Here is a 21,839-nt window from a genome sequence, read left to right on the forward strand (position 1 = left end):
TCCCGCATCCTTGGGCGCACTGGGTGAGCGCCCCAACCGCTGCATCGTCAAGGAAAGAGAGAGAGAAGGATGAAACAAGGCAGAGACGTTTCTGTATATCTCAACAAAGAAAATCTCTTGTGGCCACCGACATGCCATCATTCAAATGGAGACTTCTTGATAGTTAGGGATTGTGTAACCTTCCAAGTTCCAACCACCTTTACCCTCACGGGTCGATAGACCCTTTACAGCGCGAGCGCATGGGCGCTGCTATATTTGATCATGTGACCCTTCCGCCATCGCTGGCCTTCGGGCCTTCTGGTTTGACGGCTTTCGGCGCGCTAGTACTCGGCTGCACGGTGCGGCACGGTGTGTGTATAGGTGCTAAAAAATGTTTAGTTTAACCACGTATTTAATTTATTGCATCCTCCTAACTATCTGCATTGGCTAGAACATTTCGACCAACCGTCAGCCGTCACTCATTTTTTTTTTAAATTTTTTTTTTACCAATTCCCTCTCTTGCGCTCTCAGTGGAAAACATTTTCTGTAAAACTGAACAGATTACAAACTGATTGTCCCCTCAAACTTTTTTTCTTATTCTCTTGCGCAGAGGGCGAACGCATGTTCAGACCGTGCTGGCTGAGACGCATTATTAATGTTCACCATTTAACACTGTGCACAATATTTACTGCTCAATATGTACGCGCGTGTAATCCCCGACAATTGATAAGATATAATTTTACCTCCTGTAAACGTCCTGGCTTCAAAAGACTATTACGCTGCTTGATGGCCGCATCAGGCGCTCAGCGGCAATCACCTGCGCTCGGGCGAAAGTGACTGGAAACTGCATCGGAATTCATAAGCAAGTGGGGATATAAAAACTCCTATTATGGTAAATTTTATTATTGGTCCGTGCATTAGTTTCATAAAAACAGCAGTTATTACAATTGCAGCAGTGCTTGTCTAATTAAAGTTTGGTTTGGTTTGAGGGGTTTAACATCCCAAAGCGACTGAAGCTATGAGTGGAGGATGCGGAAATTCCCACCCCCTGAGGTTCTTTAACGTGTACTGTTATCGCATAGCACACGGGCGCCTGGGTTTTCGGCTCCATCGAAAAGCAGCCGCCGAGGCCGGGATTCGATACCGCATATATATACCGCATATACTGACTTTCCTTCTCTGCACAATCAATTCTTATAAATGCATATACATTAATAGCCACGTCAAGGTACTCCTTAACGCCATGCGAAAATAACGCGGCATCAATGGCGCAATATACAACTACTCAGAAAACGACAGGGTCGTTCTCACATTCCCATGGCTACTGCCGGTACTAAAATGAGCTGGTGCGTGAGGTATAGCCTTTCTTCACAATGCACAAGCGCTTTATATTTCCAGAACGGAACATGAACTCGTGATACACCCCCGAGAAAAACGGCGGCCTAGCTAGGCCATGATGTGCACCTTATGTAGAAAGCATCGTCTGTTCTTCCGCCAATAAACAACAGGTTCATAAGCTCTACTTCCTTGCAGAATACTTCGACAATACAGATGACACTTGCATCCAAGCAGCGGTGTTTAAAAGTCAGCCGGAATTCTTACACAAGATGCACAGCAGCAGTCCGCAGTGCGCGCCGATGCGTTCCGAAGGCTAGCAATGACGGCCGTACTAGTGGCGCCATCTGTTGGGGAGAGTGGAACTACTCTTTGTAAACGGTCTATAGGACAAACAATTTTCTTTACCGCTTTATTGAGGACGCACCTCTTGAGCCTTGCACATGGCGCAGTTTAGCACAGATGTCCGCGTATTAGGTGCATTTTATTTTGATTGCCAGGACGAATACTGTGGCGCTTAAGAAATATGGTTGAATTGTGTTTGCAGACGAATCACAGCGGTGACACTGCTCCTCCTTCATTGTTTATTGCAGTTTCGCAAATATCTTTTAAATCGATGGAACGCTAGTAAAGCAGTATAAGACAAGGGACTAAAAAATATTTATTCCCACGCTTTATAGCCGAACACCCCAAATGTTTTTATCGACATGCTCAGTTGTCCCATTTATAATAGGATTCGCCCACTCAGTACAAAATCCAGTGAAATATAGTTTCGCCATTAGTATTGAACTCGTGGAGAATATTGTTACCATTGCATTTCACGCCGCATTGCACATCGCTTCAATCGGCTCGCCAACACTGCCCCTAGCTCCACGTGCGAGGATCTGCCGACCCTAAGGCAACCTTCCAACACTGAAAATGTGACCCGCATCGTGCGTCGTGAACTGGAAGCGCTCGCTCCTGCTGCATCCAACCCGCCCTCATCGGACAGCAACCTAGCGACGATATCCCTCGTTCAAGCCGTTGTTCTTCAAGAGGTTGCCAACTTGGGCGTCCCCTATAGCCACACCGTGGAACACCACAGTTCGAGCCCCGTCCCTCCCATGGTCGCCACCGCTACGCCCCGCAACACCTACACGCCACGCTACCGATACCGCAATCCTGATGAGTGGCGCACCCCTGATGACAGGCCGATCTGTTTTACGTGCTCACGTATTGGCCACATCTCTCGCCACTGCCGCAGCCGCTGGACATCACCACCTCGACGTTTTCCTTACGTTGACCGCTACTCCGATTACGGTCACCGCCGTTTCACGCCTCGTTATGAGCAGCCCTGCACCGATACCACTCCGCCTCCTCCTGTGTCCAGTCGCTCTCCTTCCCCGCCAGCCCGCCGTTCCCGTTCACCTCTTCCTAGCCGCAGTTCCTCGCCGTCCTCTGCCGGCCGCTTCACGGGAAACTAGCCAATGCAGCTCCCGGAGGTGACGCTGCATTGGTACCCCGACCTGGGAATCCTCTATTGCCCATTTCTTCGCCCTTTAACCTCCTCTCCCTGTTCGTGGATGGTGTTCCTGTCTCTGCCCTCATTGACACTGGTGCCCAAGTCTCGATCATGAGCTCATCGTTTTGCCGCCGCCTCAAGAAAGTACAGACCCCCGCCGCATCGCCCACCGTTCGTGTTATGGCAGTACTGCTGCCGTCACTGGGCTCTGCACTGCCCGAGTCACCCTTGCCGGTCATCACACCCCTGTTTTGTTGGCCGTCCTCAACCAGTGCCCTCACAATGTGATCCTCGGCCTTGACTTTTTAACCGCCCACTCTGCCCTTATCGACTGCTCCAGCGGCCTTCTTCGTTTGGACCTACCTGTCTGCTCAGAACAACCTCCATCTACACCCCGCCTTCGCTCCACCGAGTTCGCTCGCCTGCCCCCTGACTCTGCTGTTTGCCTACCTCTGTCACCTTTCCCGCCTGTGCCTGACGGTGACTATGTTGCTTGCCCTATCACCGAGGTCTTTCTTGACCGCAACGTCGTTCTTCCTCATCTCATCGTACACGTTACACAGAACAGCACCTACCTTCCTATCCTGAACTTCAGTCTGTCACCCCAAGTTCTCCCCGAAGGAATATCCCTTGTTACCTTGTCCACTCTCACAGACTGCACCATTTGGGCACTCACTCCTGGCCCACATTCAAGCGTCCTTCCATTACCCGTACTCCCCACCACAATTACCGACCCTATTTCCGCAATGATTGCCTCTGACCTCAGCCCCGAACACGATCAGAACCTGCACAACCTTTTGTTATCCTTCTCCGACATTTTTGACTTTGCTGCCGGTTCTCCGGACCAAACATCAGTTGTGACTCACCGCATTGACACCGGCGATGCAAAACCTGTACATCGGAGGCCTTATCGTGTGTCCCTTTCTGAGCGCCAATTCATCCAGCAGGAGGTCGACAAGATGTTGGGCAACGATATCATCGGACCTTCGAACAGCCCCTGGGCATCTCCTGTCGTGCCCGTTAGAAAGAAAGACAACAGTTGGCGCTTTTGCGTCGACTATCGACATCTGAACAAGATTACAAGGAAAGACGTTTACCCGCTGCCGCGAATAGACGGTGCCTTGGACTGTTTACATGCAGCCCGCTACTTTTCCTCCATCGACCTTCGTAGTGGCTACTGACAGATCTCTGTCGACGAACAAGACCGCGAGAAGACAGCTTTTGTCACACCCGACGGTCTTTACCAATTTAAGGTTATGCCTTTTGGACTTTGCAACGCCCCTGCTACGTTTGAACGAATGATGGACTCCTTACTCCGCGGCTTCAATTGGACGACTTGTCTATGTTACTTGGATGACGTGATTGTCTTCTCGCCCTCGTTCGAAAGCCATCTTCGTCGCCTTTCTTCCATCTTGGCACTTTTCCGCCGTGCCGGACTTCAGCTGAACTCAAAGAAGTGCAGTTTTGGTCGCCGCGAACCTAAAGTGCTTGGCCATTTGGTGAATGCCACCGGCGTGCAACCCGATCCCGACAAAGTTCGCGCTGTCAGTGCTTTTCCATCTCCCCGTTCACCCCGTGATGTCCGCAGCTTTATAGGACTCTGCTCTTATTTTCGCCGGTTCGTCCCAAACTTTGCCGCTGTTGCTCGTCCTCTCACCAATCTGCTGAAGAAAGGCGTTCCTTTCTCATGGGGACCAGAGCAGCCTAACGCATTCTCCACCCTCATCGCTGTTCTCACCAATCCTCCTGTGTTGGCCCATTTCAACCCGTCTGCCCCGACGGAACTTCGCACCGACGCCAGTGGCCACGGGATTGGTGCCATTCTTGCACAGCGACAACGCGGCCAACACTGTGTGATTGCCTACGCCAGTCGACTCCTGTCATCAGCGGAACAGAACTATTCTATTACGGAACGGGAGTGCCTGGCTCTCGTTTGGGCCATTGGAAAATTCAGACCCTACTTGTTTGGCCGACCCTTCACTGTAACTACCGATCACCACGCCTTATGTTGGCTCTCTTCCCTCAAGGATCCTGCTGGCCACCTCGGCCACTGGGCACTGCGCTTGCAGGAGTACCTTTTCCGTTGTATACAAATCCGGTCGGCTCCACCAGGATTCAGACTGTCTGTCCCGTTATCCCGTCGATCCTCTTTCCTCTACTGACCATGAGTCGGACCCCTGTGTCTTCTCTATATCGGACTTTTCCCACGTAGCCGACGAACAGCGCTTGGACCCAACCCTCAGTTCTCTTATCGACCGCCTCCGCACACACAGCCGTGACTCTTCCCTCGCCCTGTTCGTCCTTCATGGGAATACGCTATACCGCCGCAACATGCGACCTGATGGCGCTGAGCACTTGCTGGTCGTTCCCCAACACCTACGCTCTGCCGTTCTCGAACAAATGCACGACGCCCCTACAGCTGGTCATCTTGGCATCTCACGCACATACGACCGCGAGCGCCGGCGTTTCTTCTGGTCTGGACTCTACCGCTCTGTCCAACGCTATGTAGTCGCTTTCGACCTCTGTCAACGCCGGAAGAAATGCCCTGTGCTACCACCTGGACACCTGCAGCCGATTGCTATCCCGACTGAGCCATTTTCTCGTGTTGGCCTTGACCTCCTAGGGCCCTTACCCGAGTCCTTGTCAGGAAACAAATGGATCGCTGTGGCCACCGATTATGGCATGCGGTAAGTGATCACTCGCGCCATTCCAACCAGCTGCGCCACAGACGTTGCTGACTTCCTTTTGCACGACGTCATACTTCACCATGGTGCTCTCCGTCAACTACTTACCGACCGTGGCCGCTGTTTCGTTTCCCGAGTTGTTGAGGAAATACTTCGTTCTCTCTCCGTTCGGCACAAGTTCACCACTGCTTATCACCCCCAGACGAACGGCCTTACGGAGCGTATTAACCGCACACTCACCGACTTGCTCGCAATGTACGTATCCGACAGTCATCGCGACTGGGATATTAGTCTGCCATTTGTCACCTTTGCGTATAACTCTTCGCGTCATGACACTGCTGGGTACACAGGTCCTTACCGTGTACTACGCCCAGTGACCGACGCGACCTATGAGATTGCACCGCTCCACCAAAAGTCACCGACTGCTACACCCACTTCCGAAATCGTACATGCCGCCCGCCTCAAGCTACACTGCTCCCCCTCCACACCGCACGCCTAATACGCACCGGGACGTTGCTTTTTGCCGAGGGGGGTAGTGTTACCTGGAAACACGGGACCAAAGACGACGACCGAGGAACGCGGGCGCGACGAAGCGTTGAGAAAGAGGACGACGCTGACAGAGCGAATACTGCACGGCTACTGAAGTCTTAGCGTAGAGTTCAGCCCATCGCATTGCCGTTACATTAAGTACATCCCCCTAACAATATTTTATGCGGCAGAGAAGAGTTAGAACATTTTGATACTATAACAGCTGTGTCAGCTGCAGTTAGACTTTAACCCCAATTTTATATCGTTGAAGAATCTCCCCCAGACAGACGTAAACGCTGATTATCCACAGGCGTCGAGAGAGAGAGAGAGAGATACAGAAACAACTTTTAATTCCAAAGAGTAATAATTAAGACATGTCGGCCTGGCGTGGCCCCCAGGTGAGGGCGACGCTATGGGCCCACGAAACAAGTGCCAGCTTCGTCTTCTTGTCTGAGCGCGTAGAAGTTGGTCCCAGCTCTCCTCGGCGGGAGCTGACAGTAAAGTACGAGGGGTTGGTCTTCCCCTACATCCTCAAAAGGTGTGTGCCAATGTGGCCGTTATTGCACAGCAGACATGACAGTAATTGAATTACAGTAATGAATTTACTGCAATTTAATTACTTTCTGCGGTAAATGTAATGAATTACTTTTTCAGGTTGGTAATTTAGTAATGTAATGAATTACTTTTGGTAGTAATTTCGCAGCAAAAGTAATTAATCCCTTTCGAAATTACTTTTACTAACGTGCGCCACTACTCCTTCAATAGACAACAAAGTAGTGCCTTGAAAGCACGAACGACGTGCGGCAAGCCGAAGCCGGCGTAACAGATCGGCAAAAGGAGACAGAATTGAGTGGAACAGTGCGTCTGAGACCTCGTGTGTAGCAGGGACACTTAGTGCGGCTATCTCACGACAACCATTCTCCAAGCAGCAGGATACAAGATATCAAGGGAATGCCGAAGAGACAGATGGTGCAGAAGGCTGCAGTTGAAAACTAGCTTGGAGCGCGGCGCAGTGGCACTCCCTGTTGCGTCGGCTAGGGTACAGTGGTACCTTGTTACACTCGTCACCACAGGGCGAGAGAGGGTTGGGGTGGCGGGAGATAGGTGGAAGGGCCCATGGCGTGAGCCGCTGTGGCTTGCGAATTACTGAGCAGTGCGTACAAGGTGCCGACGTCGATTCTTGGGAGTGCGGAAGCAATAAATAAGCTAGTTTCTTCGGGCCCTTGAATTGGCGGAGACAGGCCATCAAGACGCTGGGTTTGCCGGTCATTTCACGACCGTTCGATCCTATTCCTGCTTTATTCCCCCCCCCCCCCCCCCTTTTTTTTGCGGTTGTCTTGTTCTAGTAATAGCAAGTGCTGTAGGAAAGAGGGAAGGAATAGGTCTCTAAGACGGAATTTGGCGGGAAGATGAAAGAATGTGTGTGCTTCGCGTCTGGAGAACAAGTTGTTTTGTTCATTAGTTTTACTTAGTTTTTGCATGGATGGTAACTAGAAAGTAATTCAAAAGTAATCGAATTACTCAGTATAAGTAATTGTAATGTAATTTCATTACTTTTTGGGAGCAATGATGAGTAATGTAATTTACATTACTTTTTTGCAATATCCAGCAAAGCAATTATAATGTTATTTATTTCCTTTTAAAAAGTAATTTTGCCGTGTATGCTGCACAGTCGCAATTGGGGCAAATGGGGTCGTAGTCCCCGTCCGTAATCAGTGCCAATATCGAATAGCTGAGAATAGAATTTGTTCCTAGCATGGTGGCCTGCGCGAGAGAGAGGCGCAGCTCTCTTAAGAAAAGTGCGCGTGCATAAATGAGCATACACGAGTGTAGATACAGGCATGCAGCCATGAATTCTGTCGCCGGAATTTAAAGTTAAATTCAAAGTTCTAACATAAAATAATAGTCGAGAGCCAAAGCCGTGATTTAGTGCCCCTTTAGTGTTTTAGGCGCGGCCACGGGCTTTCAAAATTAGGGTCGCATGAGACTACATAGCTAATGGTTAAGTACATGTACGTATAGTAAAAAAAAGACCATATAAATACCGAACAGAAACCGTAAGATGAAACATTACAAATATCAGTAAGAGAATTCTGTTGTTGGTGCGCAACGATTTTGTGTTGAGATATTGTACGGAAGAAATGGCTACCTGAATGCAAGGAAATATTTTCTCGTGATCCTTTTACTACTTCTTTCTCGGATTCACCGGCAAGGAGGCAGACAAACACAGTTCTCTGCGCCGGGCGCGTGGACGGCCGCCGCCTGTCAAAGAAGAAGAAGAGAAAGTTAACAGTCTCGATGGCGGCGATCACCGGCTTCCTGCTTCGCCGTGGTTCGGCGACCGACTGGCTTCCCGTCATAGCAGCCCTCGCCACGCTTGCCTGGGCCTACTATGCCTACGTGCACGTCTTCTGCCCAGCCCTGGTCAAGGATGACGCTGAGAGGTTCTCAGTGGTGTCTATCTTCTTGCTGCTCCTGCTGCTGGCACTGTGGTCCTTCGCGCGGGTAAGTATTGCGTGAGAGGTGACGAAAGCGAGCAGAAAGGCTTGTATGCGCCAAGATTGTGCGAAGGTTCAGAACATGTACCAAGGAGAATGAGTACGGCGAGGATAAAGTTCTTTTAATTTTGTTACTGTATGACCTAGTAAGAACTATTTTTTCTTGACGTGTGAGAGAAATGCTAGTTGAGTAGATCCATCATTATGTAAAATTATGAATTGTAGGTAAATATAAGAAATGTCAGGTTCATGCTTCCTGTTCGATATCAGAATTCAGCTTTACGGATGGTCCAACACTTAATTGCTAAATACATGACACTGCGTGTCGTAACCAAATCACCGACATCTTTTCGCTGAGGAATTGCACCTGCCTGCGGGCAGCTGACACTCCAAGAGCTAGCACCATCTCCACCATATTGCTTCCAAGCCATGGCCACAAGTGATGCCGTGGTTTTGCAAGAAAAAGATGTAGTATAACGGCGAAGAGCACCACGTTTTCGGGCAAAACTTTACTACATAAGGGCTCGATAGAAGTCATTAAGAATAGACTGAAATCCATTAGATGAATGACCCTCGAAACACGGTGAGCAAAGCGGACAGGTCACCGTATGCGATTCCTGCTTCACTAACACGCCGTAAGTATTCAAAATTTTCAAAGTTGCTCGGAAAGTTTGCCTTCCCATCACGCCGTATCAGAAAACAGAGAATCAGTTATGTGTATTTCCAGTACTTTCCTATCTTTTCTCAAGGGCCTATCAAGCCGCTCTTCTTACTTCAATCTTTTGCCTGTTTCGCGTTTTCCAAGTCTCTTCTCGTACAGCTTTCACTCTACAGCCCACATGGTATACAACCTTATCCATTGGGGCCTAGAACCCGCCCTCGAAATAGAATTATAAAGAAAGTGCTTCAGCACAGCGTCGAATGCGTTGTATCCTGTGCAAATCCACGACAATGTATGCCTCTGTAAAAACCACAGCCGAAGCTGGAGACCTTCACAGATATGAAGAAATGGGAGCTTTAGTAAAAAAGTTCATTATGGACTAGGTCATAATCGAGTTATTACGCACTGAGAGTGTATTACAAGAGTACCTATTCAAAGAGTATTCCTATTTTGGGGACTATTCTTGGGTTTTGTTTACATGATCATGTTCTTTGATGCTTTTCTTCGAAATAGAATAAAGGCCTTTTTCGCGATAATCGTTCCCTCAAAGCTATAATAAAGAATGCACCAAAATGTAACATTTGTTCCTAGCTGACCACTCTGCTCGGATTTGCCGCTCAATGCTCCTTGCCTTGCATAACAGACATAAATGCATCCAGATAGCAAAAGTCGAAGGGAGGAAAACTATACAAATCAAACAATGGAATAAAGAAATAAGTGCTGCGGAGCGTAACACACAGTTCATCTGTTGAGAAGTGTCAGCTGGAGATGTTACAGCATCAAAGGGTTATCAAATGTGTGGTCTTGCACTGGGTTGCATTGCAGGCAATCACTGCGGCTACCCCGCCCGTGCCGAATGGTTACTACGTTAGCTCAAGGATTCGCACTTTGATCAAGGACAGCAAGACACACGATGAGCGCAGAGAGTTGCTGGAGACGCTGGACGTCACGGAATACATCCTTACTCGGGACAAAGACGGAAGTTTTCGCTACTGCGACAAGTGCGGTCTACTGAAGCCGGACCGCTGCCACCACTGCTCCTCGTGCAAACGGTGCGCCTTTCCCCACTGAAACGCGCTTAAGGAATAGAATTGTAAATGTGCCCGACATAAAGTAGAGCTATGTAGTACCGCCGAGCGCCCAAATGGTTTCGCCCACGTCTAGGGAAATAAGAAAGGCACTGTCGAGGTTCTCCCCCAGCGTTGAGACACATTCGAGCTTAAAATTATTGACATACTTCAAGGGTCAAGAGCTTCGGAAATATTATAGAGATGTTCAGAAGTGACAGTGTCTTGTGATCATACTTAATTATTTTATTACGGAGCGTTCCTTAGCGGCATGAGTCATGCACACTCCACAGTCAGGAACACTACCGTAAGACCAGCGCACACACCAGCATACTATCTCTACCTTTAGCGTCGCTTTATTTCGGCACACAACCCAAACTGTCTTCGTCTTGTCTTGACTTCTCGACTACAGAGAGTAGCAATAGCTTGAAGAAAAAAGAAAACATGCGTCAGGTTTAGTCGGAAAGAAAACGCGCATGTAGAATGCACAATTACAATTGCCTTAACACATTGGTGACCCTGTTTATCAAGTCAAATCAAATCAATTTAATTGCTACACAGACATTTCCAGATGAAGGGGAGCTGCAAGAAAAAAAAATGGCTGAGGCTTAGCTTGGTTAAGCCTGGTCAGATGCGAAGCATATTGATTGCTAAACTCGGCTTTCCATGGTTACACATGGCTAAACTTTTCTTTCATTGGTTACACGTGCTTTTACACGCTTTAAACTTGGAATGCACAATGTTTTCCAATCGCATAAAACAAGGTAATAGCATGACTCGTTCATCTCTAATCTAACTGTGTTACCGACACGCACAACGAACATGTTGTCCCCCAGGCCAACAATACTCGATTGCCACTACGCGAATATGTACGCAAAGCAAAAGCTCTTAGAACACCGACGTGCTAAAAGAGTCAACAATTTTGATTTCTTCGGCAACAACACGGTCGTATGGGAAAGCCTCCCCGTAAACTACCCGTGTCCAGCCGGCTTGACGTGCACCAGCGGTCGTTACGTCTTCACCAAGCATGGCTGTGAGGTCACCTCATGTATACCCTTCGAGCCATATCACCGCCATGGTGGTCCTTCAATTAGACCGCCAAAGCCGATAAAGCGGTCCCTACAGAAACTGTACAAAACCGAATCGCGCAATTTGTTTTGTTACCTAGACAAAGAAACGATAGGTAGTGCGTACGAGCGCGTACGTGCACTTGGTGTGACGTCACCATACCACGTGGTCCGCACGGCGTGCAACCGTAGCCGACGGCGCGAGCCGGTCCCCCGTCTCTCCTCTGTCGTGACGTCAGCGTATCACGTGATGTGACGTCACCATACCACGTGGTCCTCACGGCGTGCAACCGCAGCCGACGGCGCGAGCTGGACCCCGCGTCTCTCCTCTGTCGTGACGGCAGCGTATCATGTGGTGTGACGTGCATTCCACATTTTTTGCATGGCGTATAACCGTTACGAAGGGCTGTGGTTTACCTTTAGCAATATGCTTCGCATAAAACCTGTCCGTTGGCAGCTTGACTGGCTCGCAGCACCCAGTTTGGCACAGCGGCAGCATCCATTACCAGAACACAAAAATCTAAAAAGAGTGATAACCCATGTACCGTACATAATTACAGTACAATACGGCTAGTCATCATTGAAAAATTCAGGCGAGAGCATTAATATTTTAATTATAGTGCAAGCAAAGCAAAAGAGAAAAAAAAAGGAAATAAACGCAGACACACACGCTCACACAGGAAAACATTCAAGTTTCACAAACGAAGTTAAAGAAAATTGTGTGTATTCATGGTTATGTTAGAGATCCTAAAAAAACGCAAAACATGACAATAACAGCAAGGTACGAAATAATTACAGCAATTATATTGAGATTCAGATGAAGCAAAGTTAGTGACTCCTGCTTCATCATTACACTTGAATAACACATTTAAAAAGGGTACTTGACGTGACAGTCTCGTGAGTTTTCGCTCAAGTTTCTAGGTAACCAGGATAAAAGTGGAGGTCCAGGTGAAATAAGTGAACTGCTTTTAACCTTGTTGAAATCTTATTTCACTGTGATCTAGGTACCAGTCTGATGTAATAATATATAGCTGATAACCGCAAAGCGAAAATCAATATTTTCTCACCCAACTCATCGTGAAGACGCGTACAGGCTAGAACAATTGGAAAGTTGTCGCACTCGTAATGGTCTAAAAACTTTTCCTGGAATAACAATCGCTTCATCTTACACAAATATACCAGTGCAATAAAGGATCTTCCGGCTAGCTCAGCTCTTGCCTTCATTCCTCCATGCTTGCGAATGGGAGACTCGACGGAGAAGGGCACGAAGAAAATGTCGCCTCAAATAAAAAACAAAAAAATAGAAAAAACTTTAAAGACCGTGTTGATGACGCTGAGTACAGATCACGTTGAGACAATGTAACAATTTATTGTATCCTTGACATTGACCCTGCAAAAACGAACGCATAATCTGAGGAAGCTGTATTCCACCTTTTTGCCGATACGTTAGATATATAACGGTCGATCCTAACGATATTGAGCTATCACATCGCCTCGGCTATCGAACACCTGACAAAACTAGACCAATAATCGTCGAATTTCACTTCTACAAAACGAAGATCAACATTCCCTGTACTGTAAAAAATATTTTAAGACACCGAATACAGTGCAGGAGAACGTTTCTGGTCTCATTGTTATGAAGGCCCGGAAGAACCTTATCGCATTCGCAAAAGCAAATCTACGTCTTACAAAGTAACAAATCTCTGCTTATCGACAGTACATGGTACTTTTGTGACGAGTCCCGAGAAAGTGTCAAAGATATACAGCAGCCAGGTAGCAAAAAAGTCCCACAGCATCACTCCAGGCTCGCGCCTCGATAGATATCTCAGCCTTGTCGTGCCAGGCCAACGCCTGCCAGGCCGGCTAAAGCCCTCGGGCATTAAGGCCGGGTTGTGTGGCTCCGCCGTTTCGCGGGATGGACGCTGCTCTATTCCCCCTGCGTTTGCGGTTTCGGGAGGAACGCGACCTCGGCAGGCGGCAGAGAATGAACCAGCGTTCTGCTCCAGCATGCGCAGGCCTGGATGCGCGGCCGACCATCCGACGCTTGTTGCCATCGGCTTCGAGATAGGTCCCGGGACCTGTGGCCCCATTCCTGCGACCTTGGGACCTGCAGCTGCATCTTGACCACCTGCTGCCTGACAGTGATTTGTGACTGTGTTGGCGGGACGGGACGAGAGGAAGATGCGCGAGTGTTTTTCGGACGAATGTGTTGTGAAGCGACTGAGAGATTGCTCGAGAAGCTCTCAACGGAGGCAGGCTGCCGTCCTGCTCTCCAAGTTCTTTGTTCCTAATGTAAATAGCTGTATAAAGCTCTTTTCATTTGTTCTTCTCAACTCCGTCTCGTATCGTCCGCTTCATTGCTGGTCCCAACCCGACACCACGCTACCCGTGATTCACGATAGCCTATTGTTTCTTTTTCTGTGGTGGTGACGAACATCCGCAGTTTTGTTTCTGGGTAGAAAGAAACCTCCAGTCACGTTCGCCCATCAAATAGCCGCATATTCGTAACAACAGAAACATGGCTAACTAGCGAAATTAACAACAGTAAGGTTCCGACAAACCGAGCTTTAAGCTTTCGTAAGGGCACTGATGAGCCCCGTGGCTGATGAGTACTTATTGCCTTTTCCGATTACCATTTTCAACCGCATTTCCTCTAATCTGGAAATAATGCTAGTGTTCTGCCATTGTACTGCTCAGCCGGTACATCTTGGTGTTCACTACAGGCTCTCGCAGAATAGTTCATATTCTTCAGGGAACCTTAGCATTCCTTAGCATATTCTTCAGGGAACCTTAACCATAGCATTCCTGACATTTTGAAGGTTTTTATAGATTGCAGCTCAGGCCTGAAGTTCACCGTTGAGCAGCCTAAAGATTTGGCACTACGGTTTCTCGACTTATCCCTGTCCGTATGCCGGGATCACGTTTGTTGGGCTTACAGCCCCCGATCTGCCAAAGCACTTCTTAGTTTTTCCTCTGGACATTCAAAAATTATTAAGAATGGTATCGCGACGTCCTGTCTCAAAGCAGCAATCACAAAATCCTGTATTCATTCCATACAAAAGAGCGTCTTTGCACAGGTCAACAGGTTGATGGAATCTGGCTATCCCATGCATGTTATTAAGATGACTTGTGGAAAACTGGTGCATTGGATTAAGGCAGGCCATAAGTCAAATCTTGTTACACGGGAGCGTCGAAAGGTTGGGGTCGTGCCGTATGTCCATAGGATGGCACACGGACTAAAGAAGGTAGGAAGCCGCTATGGTGTTTCCGTGGTTTTTTCTGGACCGACAAAATTGAACAGTTTGTGCTCTCATATTCGAAATCGACAGGAAACTGGCGGTGACAAGAAAAAGAGTCGTGGGTGCTCCGTTAAACACCGCTCGCCGTTTGTACCCTGTGGGATCGGCGTGGTGTATAAGCTGCCTTTGTCTTGCGGAGGCGTTTACATAGGACAAACGGGGCGGTGTCTCAACGTTAGGCTAGGGGAACACCACAACTCCTTAAAAGAACAGTCTGGTAATCTTCCGGAGCATTGCCGTGCTTGTAGCATTAAAGAGAACCATAAGGGGAATCAGAAGTGCACGCCGCTTTTTTCTATGGCCACCGTTCTTTTTTGACATCGTGACAAGCTGGTTCGTGAAATTATGGAGGCTTACTATATCAAAAAATGTGAAAATTTGTGTGTCAGCGAACCGTCGGTTAACTTGGTAGATTGCGAATTTGATTTCTTAGATTCTACTTTACATTAACTTTACTTATCTATACTTAGCTGTACCTTCCCCCCCCCCCCCCCCCCCCTAGCATTGAGTGGCACGTGTTACTGTGTATCACTGTCTATGTTATGACCTAGCTTCCCATTTAGGAGGCTGCTTCTCTCTCTCTCTCCTCTTCCCGTTTGTTTTTTCTGTTATTTTTTTCATGTGACCTGTATTTATTGCGTGCTTCAGCAATAAACCCTGCAGTTGCGAGTTAGCGCTTGTCCGTGTCTTACTTCCTTCCGTCCTTCGTGTACTTTCGCGCTATTTTCCATCATGAACCTTAATAACTTGCTGCGCGAAGTTACAGCTATAGAAATGGAAACTCGCATATAATTCTCTTTGGCGGTTTTAACTTCGTGGTTATTAACTGGAGTAAACACAGTTACATCTTGGACAACATGTGACAACTGTTACAACGTGTTGGAACCCAAGAACTTCATAAGTGTGTCTGAATTTTGGCTTTACAATTTGAATCGGCACCAAGAACAACACAAACGAGCGCTAATATCTTCGCCCTCCTACTTGTCAGCCAACCCGAAAGTGTTACATGATCTACAAATCTTCCTGAAATAAGCGATCACGAATACTTCATATCGATATAGCCTTAACTTCGCTTCAAAGTCAAATTTTCAAAAATACCACCCGTTTGCGCGATAAGGGTGACTATGCTTCGATTGACCATGAATAACGCCTTCTTTCTATCTATCCTAGTTAACCTCAAAAGCCGGACTATCGGAGCAAATTGGACTTTAATCAGTTCATCTCCAAATTCACTTCGTTAGAAAATCGCAGAAACCATGTACTGCTAAATCCCTTAAACGGATGAAAAATTGCAAGAAGCGTCCTTTTCGCACAGCCAGATCACGAACCATCCAGACGGCCTGTGATAAGTATTACGAAGGCGGAGAGGCATACAATACATCCGCTCCGAACGCCAAGCGAACATGTTTTAGCATGGACTTGACCAAAATACTTCACACGAATCATCGCAAAGTCTGTGCCGTCATCAACCCAATAGATAAAAGCGATGTCACTATTGCATATGAGGGGGGTACGTACATAGTCACGCACAATGTGCCGCCATGTTCAATATTGCATTTCACTCAGTGGTAACTATTGAATCCGATGCGCCATTTCATTTGGTAAACACCTTTTTTACGTAACCTGTTGAATTTAACATATCTTGAATTTTATTGCTGATCGACAAACTGAAACATTAATCCTCAGCTGGTTTTGTTACCATAAACGCCAAATTTAAGAATACTAAATCCATTAGGCCACATTATGTGGGCCTAATGGGTTTAGTATTCTTAAATTCTTAAAGTATCTATGCTTGCTATTCCAGCAATCACAATCTAGAGGCAAACTCCCTTGTGAATTGAAAAATGGGAACGTCTTTAAATCCGGTAAAATCAGTTCTCTATTAAATTGTAGCTTCATTTTTTCAACAAGCGTGATTTCAAGATTATGAAACACGTCACATTCTCCTCAACATTGCCTTTTTGGATTCAAAAAAGTTTTAAAATCCTGCACAGCACGGGTTTCAGCAAGGCTTTCTTCGCGATACACAACTAACGCTCTTCATATGCATGCAGCGTTCGTACGAGTCTTAAGTCTCTTAGTTAATCAGTTGGTCGGCATTTCTGTTTGGCTTTGTAAGAAGTTCTCTCATAGACATTCAAGTTTTACGCATGCTTCAAGAACGCTGAATACTCTTTCTGACTTTAATGACTATTAGAATAATTCAAAATTTTTTGGCTGACCTGAAATGACTATTTATGTGCAGGTGCATCCTCAAAATGGACCACCACTGCCCTTGGCTGAACAACTGTGTGTGCTTCAGCAGCTACAAGTTCTTCCTGCTCACGCTGCTCTACGTGGCGCTGCTGGCAGCATTCACCTTCGCCACCACCGCGTCGTACGCGTGGAATGCGACTAAAACGATGGAGCTGACCGCCGGCAGCCTTGCGCACATCGGCTTCCTGGCAGTGCTTGGTGGCGCCCTCAGCCTGCTTGTGGGCGGCTTCTTCAGCGTCCACATGAGACTCGTCTACAACAACGAGACCACGCTCGAGGGAATGCGCGCCAACGCATTCGTCGAGCCTGGGGACTCATTCGACATCGGCCCTCTAAATAATTTTACGCAGGTGACGTTCGATAAATCAAACCAACTATTGCAGGAGTATTTTGGTGGCTGTAACTGATATATTACACCGGCGCAAACTGTTCCCCGGCCCCGTACACTTTATTTTCGCCTGAATAGCGGAAATCATTAATGGGTTCCGTCCACATACTCCCGGACAAGGTTTTGTAGCTATGCAGCCAAAGCTACAGAGCCAAAACGCACCAGCTCACTGCGCAGCAGAATACAGTCCCTTGATAAATTACGCGGATCGTGTTCTAGAATATCATATCCTTACAGAAATGCCTATGTTGTTATTGCACCAAGATTATACTTATAGGTCAATAAAACTTTAGTGTAGGGCATTTTAAATTCATTACACGACACCATGCAAACTAGGCTATGCAAATTAAAGTCACTAGAGTTCCAGTGACTTTAATGCAAATGGCACGGCTGCGCCTTCTGTCGGGAATCTCCTGAAGCGTACGTCGGCTGTTGCTGCTGCGTTTACCCGTCAGTTTCTGTGTGCTTTCGCAATGCGCTTGTTTCGGCAACCTACGTAGCGCGCGATATCATTAACCACGAATATATGTTCACTTAGACCATAAGTAGAGTAAAGAAAGACATTTCTGCGTCGTTGGAAGTTCGGAAGCTATTATTTCAAGCAAAGGCGGAACTGAAACCGAAACCGTATATCTGAGGCCAGATATGCCGGAACTACATGGTGTAGTAAGATGTGTTGTCGGCCTAGTTGGTGCAGTACTTCAGACATCTGCGCTACTATAAGATGTCTGAAGTACATGGTGTAGTGGTAACGGTAACACCATGACGAAAGCTCCGCCCCCGTAGCCATGGCTCCATAGCCAGAAAACTTGTCCGCGAGTGTACCTCCGTTTGGTTAACACCCTAAGCTTCTAGAGGTTAGCCCAATAAGCCCAACTATAATCGGAGTGCGCTAAGCGAGAACGCGTATTACCATAGGAGCAAGGTGAACGATACGTGCGTGTTGTGACAAACGAGGAATATGAGCTGCAGAGCACGCGGCAGCTTGTGTGACGTCTCAGCTTGGCGTGACAGAAAGTAGCATCATGCAGTTGCAACTTCACAGCAGCTGAGTTTTCGTCCGTTTGCGTATAGCAGCAGTACAAGATGCTACACACACTCGCACAAACACGCGAGCACACGCACACACACACAGACACGCGTACACACACAGACACGCCCATGGCGCAGTTTTTGGTGGCCTTTTTAGCAGAAGTTGACCCAAGTAATGGTCTAAAATAAAATTTTAATCTAGCTTCTCTATAGCTTTTTCTTTGTATATTAAATTATACTTGTGTGATCTATTTGTGCAAGAAGTAGCACCTCCACCTTGTTCAGGAGCATGAAGGCCACTGTCACTGTGGGCACATAATTTTGTCGTGCCTGCTGCCAAACAGGGATCTGATCTAATTCAGTTGCTGAGGAGAGGAGGATGAGCTACCAGCGAAGTCGAGGTTGAGCATGGTTTCCTGAAAGGGCTCTTCCTTATCATACGGAGGAGCGACCAGAAGAAAATTTTGTTTGCAGATGCTGGGAGGGGAGAGAAATGGGGAAGGGAGGGGACTGTTCTATAGGATGTGTGCATGCCTGAACTTAATGTGGAACAGGTCAGGATGTAGTGTCGTTGCATGGTGGTTGTAATGTTTTTGTGTGCCATGTAGTGCGATGCAAAAAAGAGAGTGCAGATCTAACATCGTCACACATGAGGTCTGAGTATGAACCAAAATGGTGTAAGCGACTGCAAGGGGAGTCTGCCTTCTCCCTACCTACCTCTTCAATCACATATTTGCGCACCTTGCACAGCACAAGACGAAGTGTAGCAGGTGTTGATAATAAATGGGTCAAGGAGCTAAGCTTAGCGCTTCTATTTCGTAGGCGAGAAAACACTGACATGCCGCTAACTGTCATCAGCATCGTCATAAGTCTATGCCACTGCAGGACAAAAGCTTCTCCAGTATTCCTCCATTTAATTCGATCTCGGTGTAGGTGCATCCACCTGACTCTGCGAACTTCTTAACCTCATCCGCCCACCTAACTTTCTGCCGTCCCTGGCTACGCTTCTTTTCCCTTGGAATCCTGTTTGTTGCCCTTAGCGATTATCCTCCATTCGCCGTACATGCCCTGCCCATACACATTTCTTTTTGATTTCGACGGGAACTAGAGTATTATTGACTGGAGGTTGTTCTTTTGCCCACTCTGCGCGCTTCGCATCTATTAATGTTATTTATTTATTTTATTTATTTAAAATACCCTCAGGGCCATACAGCATTACAGAGGGGAGGGGTTATACAATGTAATAAAAAGAAAAAACATAACAATATGAGCGTAGGTTTACAAAATGTTGCTGGTTATACATTGTTAGCTGAGGCATCTTGAAATAAACGGTGGTCATTGATTAGTGCCAGTGATGCGGGAAGGTGATTCCACTCGTCGGATGTACGGGGTAAAAAGGAATGAAAGTAGTGGGCGTGATCCATTCGGGCCGAAACGTGCTGTGGGGGTGAAATAAGTTCTTCGCGCAGGTGAGAATGGTGAAAAACCATCGTCCATTACATAGCTATATACGTAGTTATCAATTTAGAGCGTCCCCCCTAGTTCCCCGTCAGCCGCCCTCCGCACCCCCACCGCTTAAATATTGAACCAGCTGTATACGTTCCTCTTGAGCGATATCGGTAAGCTGCTAGTCATGATCTACGACTATTCCAACCTAACGCACATCTCCCAAACCTTATTCCTTTCGTGGTTGAATCTGCAGTTGCCACCTGTCCTAGTTGGCAGTCACCTACCACGCCCAGTGCTTTGCTACCTAATTTAACTTTCTGATCCTTTGCGAGGCTGTTGAATATTGCCTTAATATTAGTTTTATTTCTACCTTTATGGTTTTTTTATCTAGATCCTTCCCTGAGAGCCAGACAATGTCATCAGCTAAACGCAGCGGTATTCTCCATCAACCTCTATCTGGTCTCCTTCATGGTCTCTCAATACTTCCTCTAAGTGAACGGTGAACAGTACTCCGGAGATCGTCTCTCCTTGCCTAACGCCATTTTTATGGAAATCATATTACTTTTTCTATGGAGGACTATATATGGTTGCCACAGCCACGGGTTGTGGGAGACTCTTTAGTGGAGTGCTAATGCCTTGTGTGATTTTTTAGGAGGTATATAGAGGTACGGATAAATAGAGTACGCTATTTTGCTTCAGCTGTATTTTTCGTTTTCCCTAGCGTAAATAATGAAACTTGATTTGTCTTTAAGAAACCGCACTAGCGTTGCCTACCAGCCTGCGCATGCAACAGTTGCCAGTTTCAATTAGGCAACGTCTGAAAAGCGTTACGCGTGAAAGGCGATGCTGTACTTCGCTAACTTTTGTCTGCACTTGTATGTTGCATAGCTCCTGTGGAGTGCTGTAAATGTTGCCTGCATATAAACGCAGCCGCCTCGCTAGGATTCGATCTCATGACGTATGGCTCACCAGCCATGCTGCTTACCACAATGGGCCAGCTCAGCAGGTACCGTGTGTTGTAAAAGTGTTAGAAATATCTTTTTGGCTCTCGGATGGGAAAGGCCGCATTTAAGCTTGCACACCGAGTATTTCTCTTTTTTACTTAAAACAGATGCACTCTCCTTATCGTTCACTTAATAATGACAACTAATGCTTATTGGGAAAGTAAAGCCGATGTAACGATGTTATTCGACGAGAACTCTTGTAACCAGCAGTGAGGTAATCATGCAGTGCAAAATGAGAGGATGAAACGAGAGTATTCGGAATTTCTCGTGCCCTTTTGAAGGTTTTCGGCACCAGTTTCTACCTCTGGCCGTTCCCCGTGTTCACAAGCCTCGGCGACGGCGTGCACTTTCCAACGCGACTTCATCCGGAACCAGAGTCCGTCGCCGAGCCAGAGCTTAGACAACGCGATCACCAGCTGTCATCTGTTCTTTCTGTAAAAGATTTACCTGACCTCCTGGCTTCCGGAGAGACTGCCATCGCAGATCTTTCACGTGTGTGGACTGGTCCCTCACAGCTTTCATCATCTGACGGCATGAACATCTCGAGAGCCTCTCTACCTCTAGCAGTCGATGCTTCTGCTGTTCAGCGAGCAAATGCAGCAAGCACGCTGTCACTACCCATCTACAAACCTCGACCATTTCTACGACTGGCGGCTATGGGCAAACAGGGGCCTCTTGGGAATTTCTCCGCAGAAACGGCGCCTGCGCAAACGAGGGCGAAGACGACTTGGTATTTGGGGAGCTCTAGCCCCACTTGCACTGAAGGCAGAGTCTACGACCAACAATAAAAGACTAGGGTGCACTTATGGACAATAAACATCGTGTTGCTGGGCCTGCATGACAGTGTGATGACTAAGAAAGGACGTTGTTTAGAACGTGGGCATTTTTCACAAACAGTTTCCGATAACAGTGTAGCACCGCATTTACCTTCTGTTGGAGATTGCAGCGCAGATACGTTTATAAATATCTATGACAGATCGTTTATGCATGCAACCTGTTTATTTTTTCTCTCTCTCTCAAACGCACACACACGCGTGCGCAGCCACGTGCACGCAAGTGGTCATAGGCACACAAGCACTTGTCATTGTTTT

At 47.3% G+C, this 21,839-nt stretch overlaps 1 protein-coding gene across 1 annotated transcript; it reads left to right on the forward strand.

The window, feature by feature from the left end:
- The first annotated feature begins 8,322 nt into the window (after positions 1-8,322).
- On the forward strand, positions 8,323-21,576 carry LOC146209271 (palmitoyltransferase ZDHHC2-like). Its single transcript, XM_084587379.1, has 4 exons — positions 8,323-8,532; positions 10,012-10,238; positions 16,865-17,225; positions 21,030-21,576. The coding sequence occupies exons 1-4, from the start codon at positions 8,326-8,328 to the stop codon at positions 21,534-21,536; spliced, it is 1,302 nt and encodes a 433-aa protein (XP_084443505.1). The 5' UTR covers positions 8,323-8,325; the 3' UTR covers positions 21,537-21,576.
- Positions 21,577-21,839: the final 263 nt, after the last annotated feature.

This window comes from Amblyomma maculatum, chromosome 1 (genome assembly GCF_055883805.1).
Source record: "Amblyomma maculatum isolate TAMU_Amacu chromosome 1, ASM5588380v1, whole genome shotgun sequence".
In the NCBI taxonomy this organism is placed as follows: domain Eukaryota; kingdom Metazoa; phylum Arthropoda; class Arachnida; order Ixodida; family Ixodidae; genus Amblyomma; species Amblyomma maculatum.

Coding starts and splice junctions, on each gene's coding strand:
- LOC146209271 (XM_084587379.1), top strand. CDS start 8,326: ATGGCGGCGATCACCGGCTTCCTGCTTCGCCGTGGTTCGGCGACCGAC. Junction 10,239..16,864: donor CACTGCTCCTCGTGCAAACG/GTGCGCCTTTCC, acceptor ATTTATGTGCAG/GTGCATCCTCAAAATGGACC. Junction 17,226..21,029: donor CTCTAAATAATTTTACGCAG/GTGACGTTCGAT, acceptor GCCCTTTTGAAG/GTTTTCGGCACCAGTTTCTA.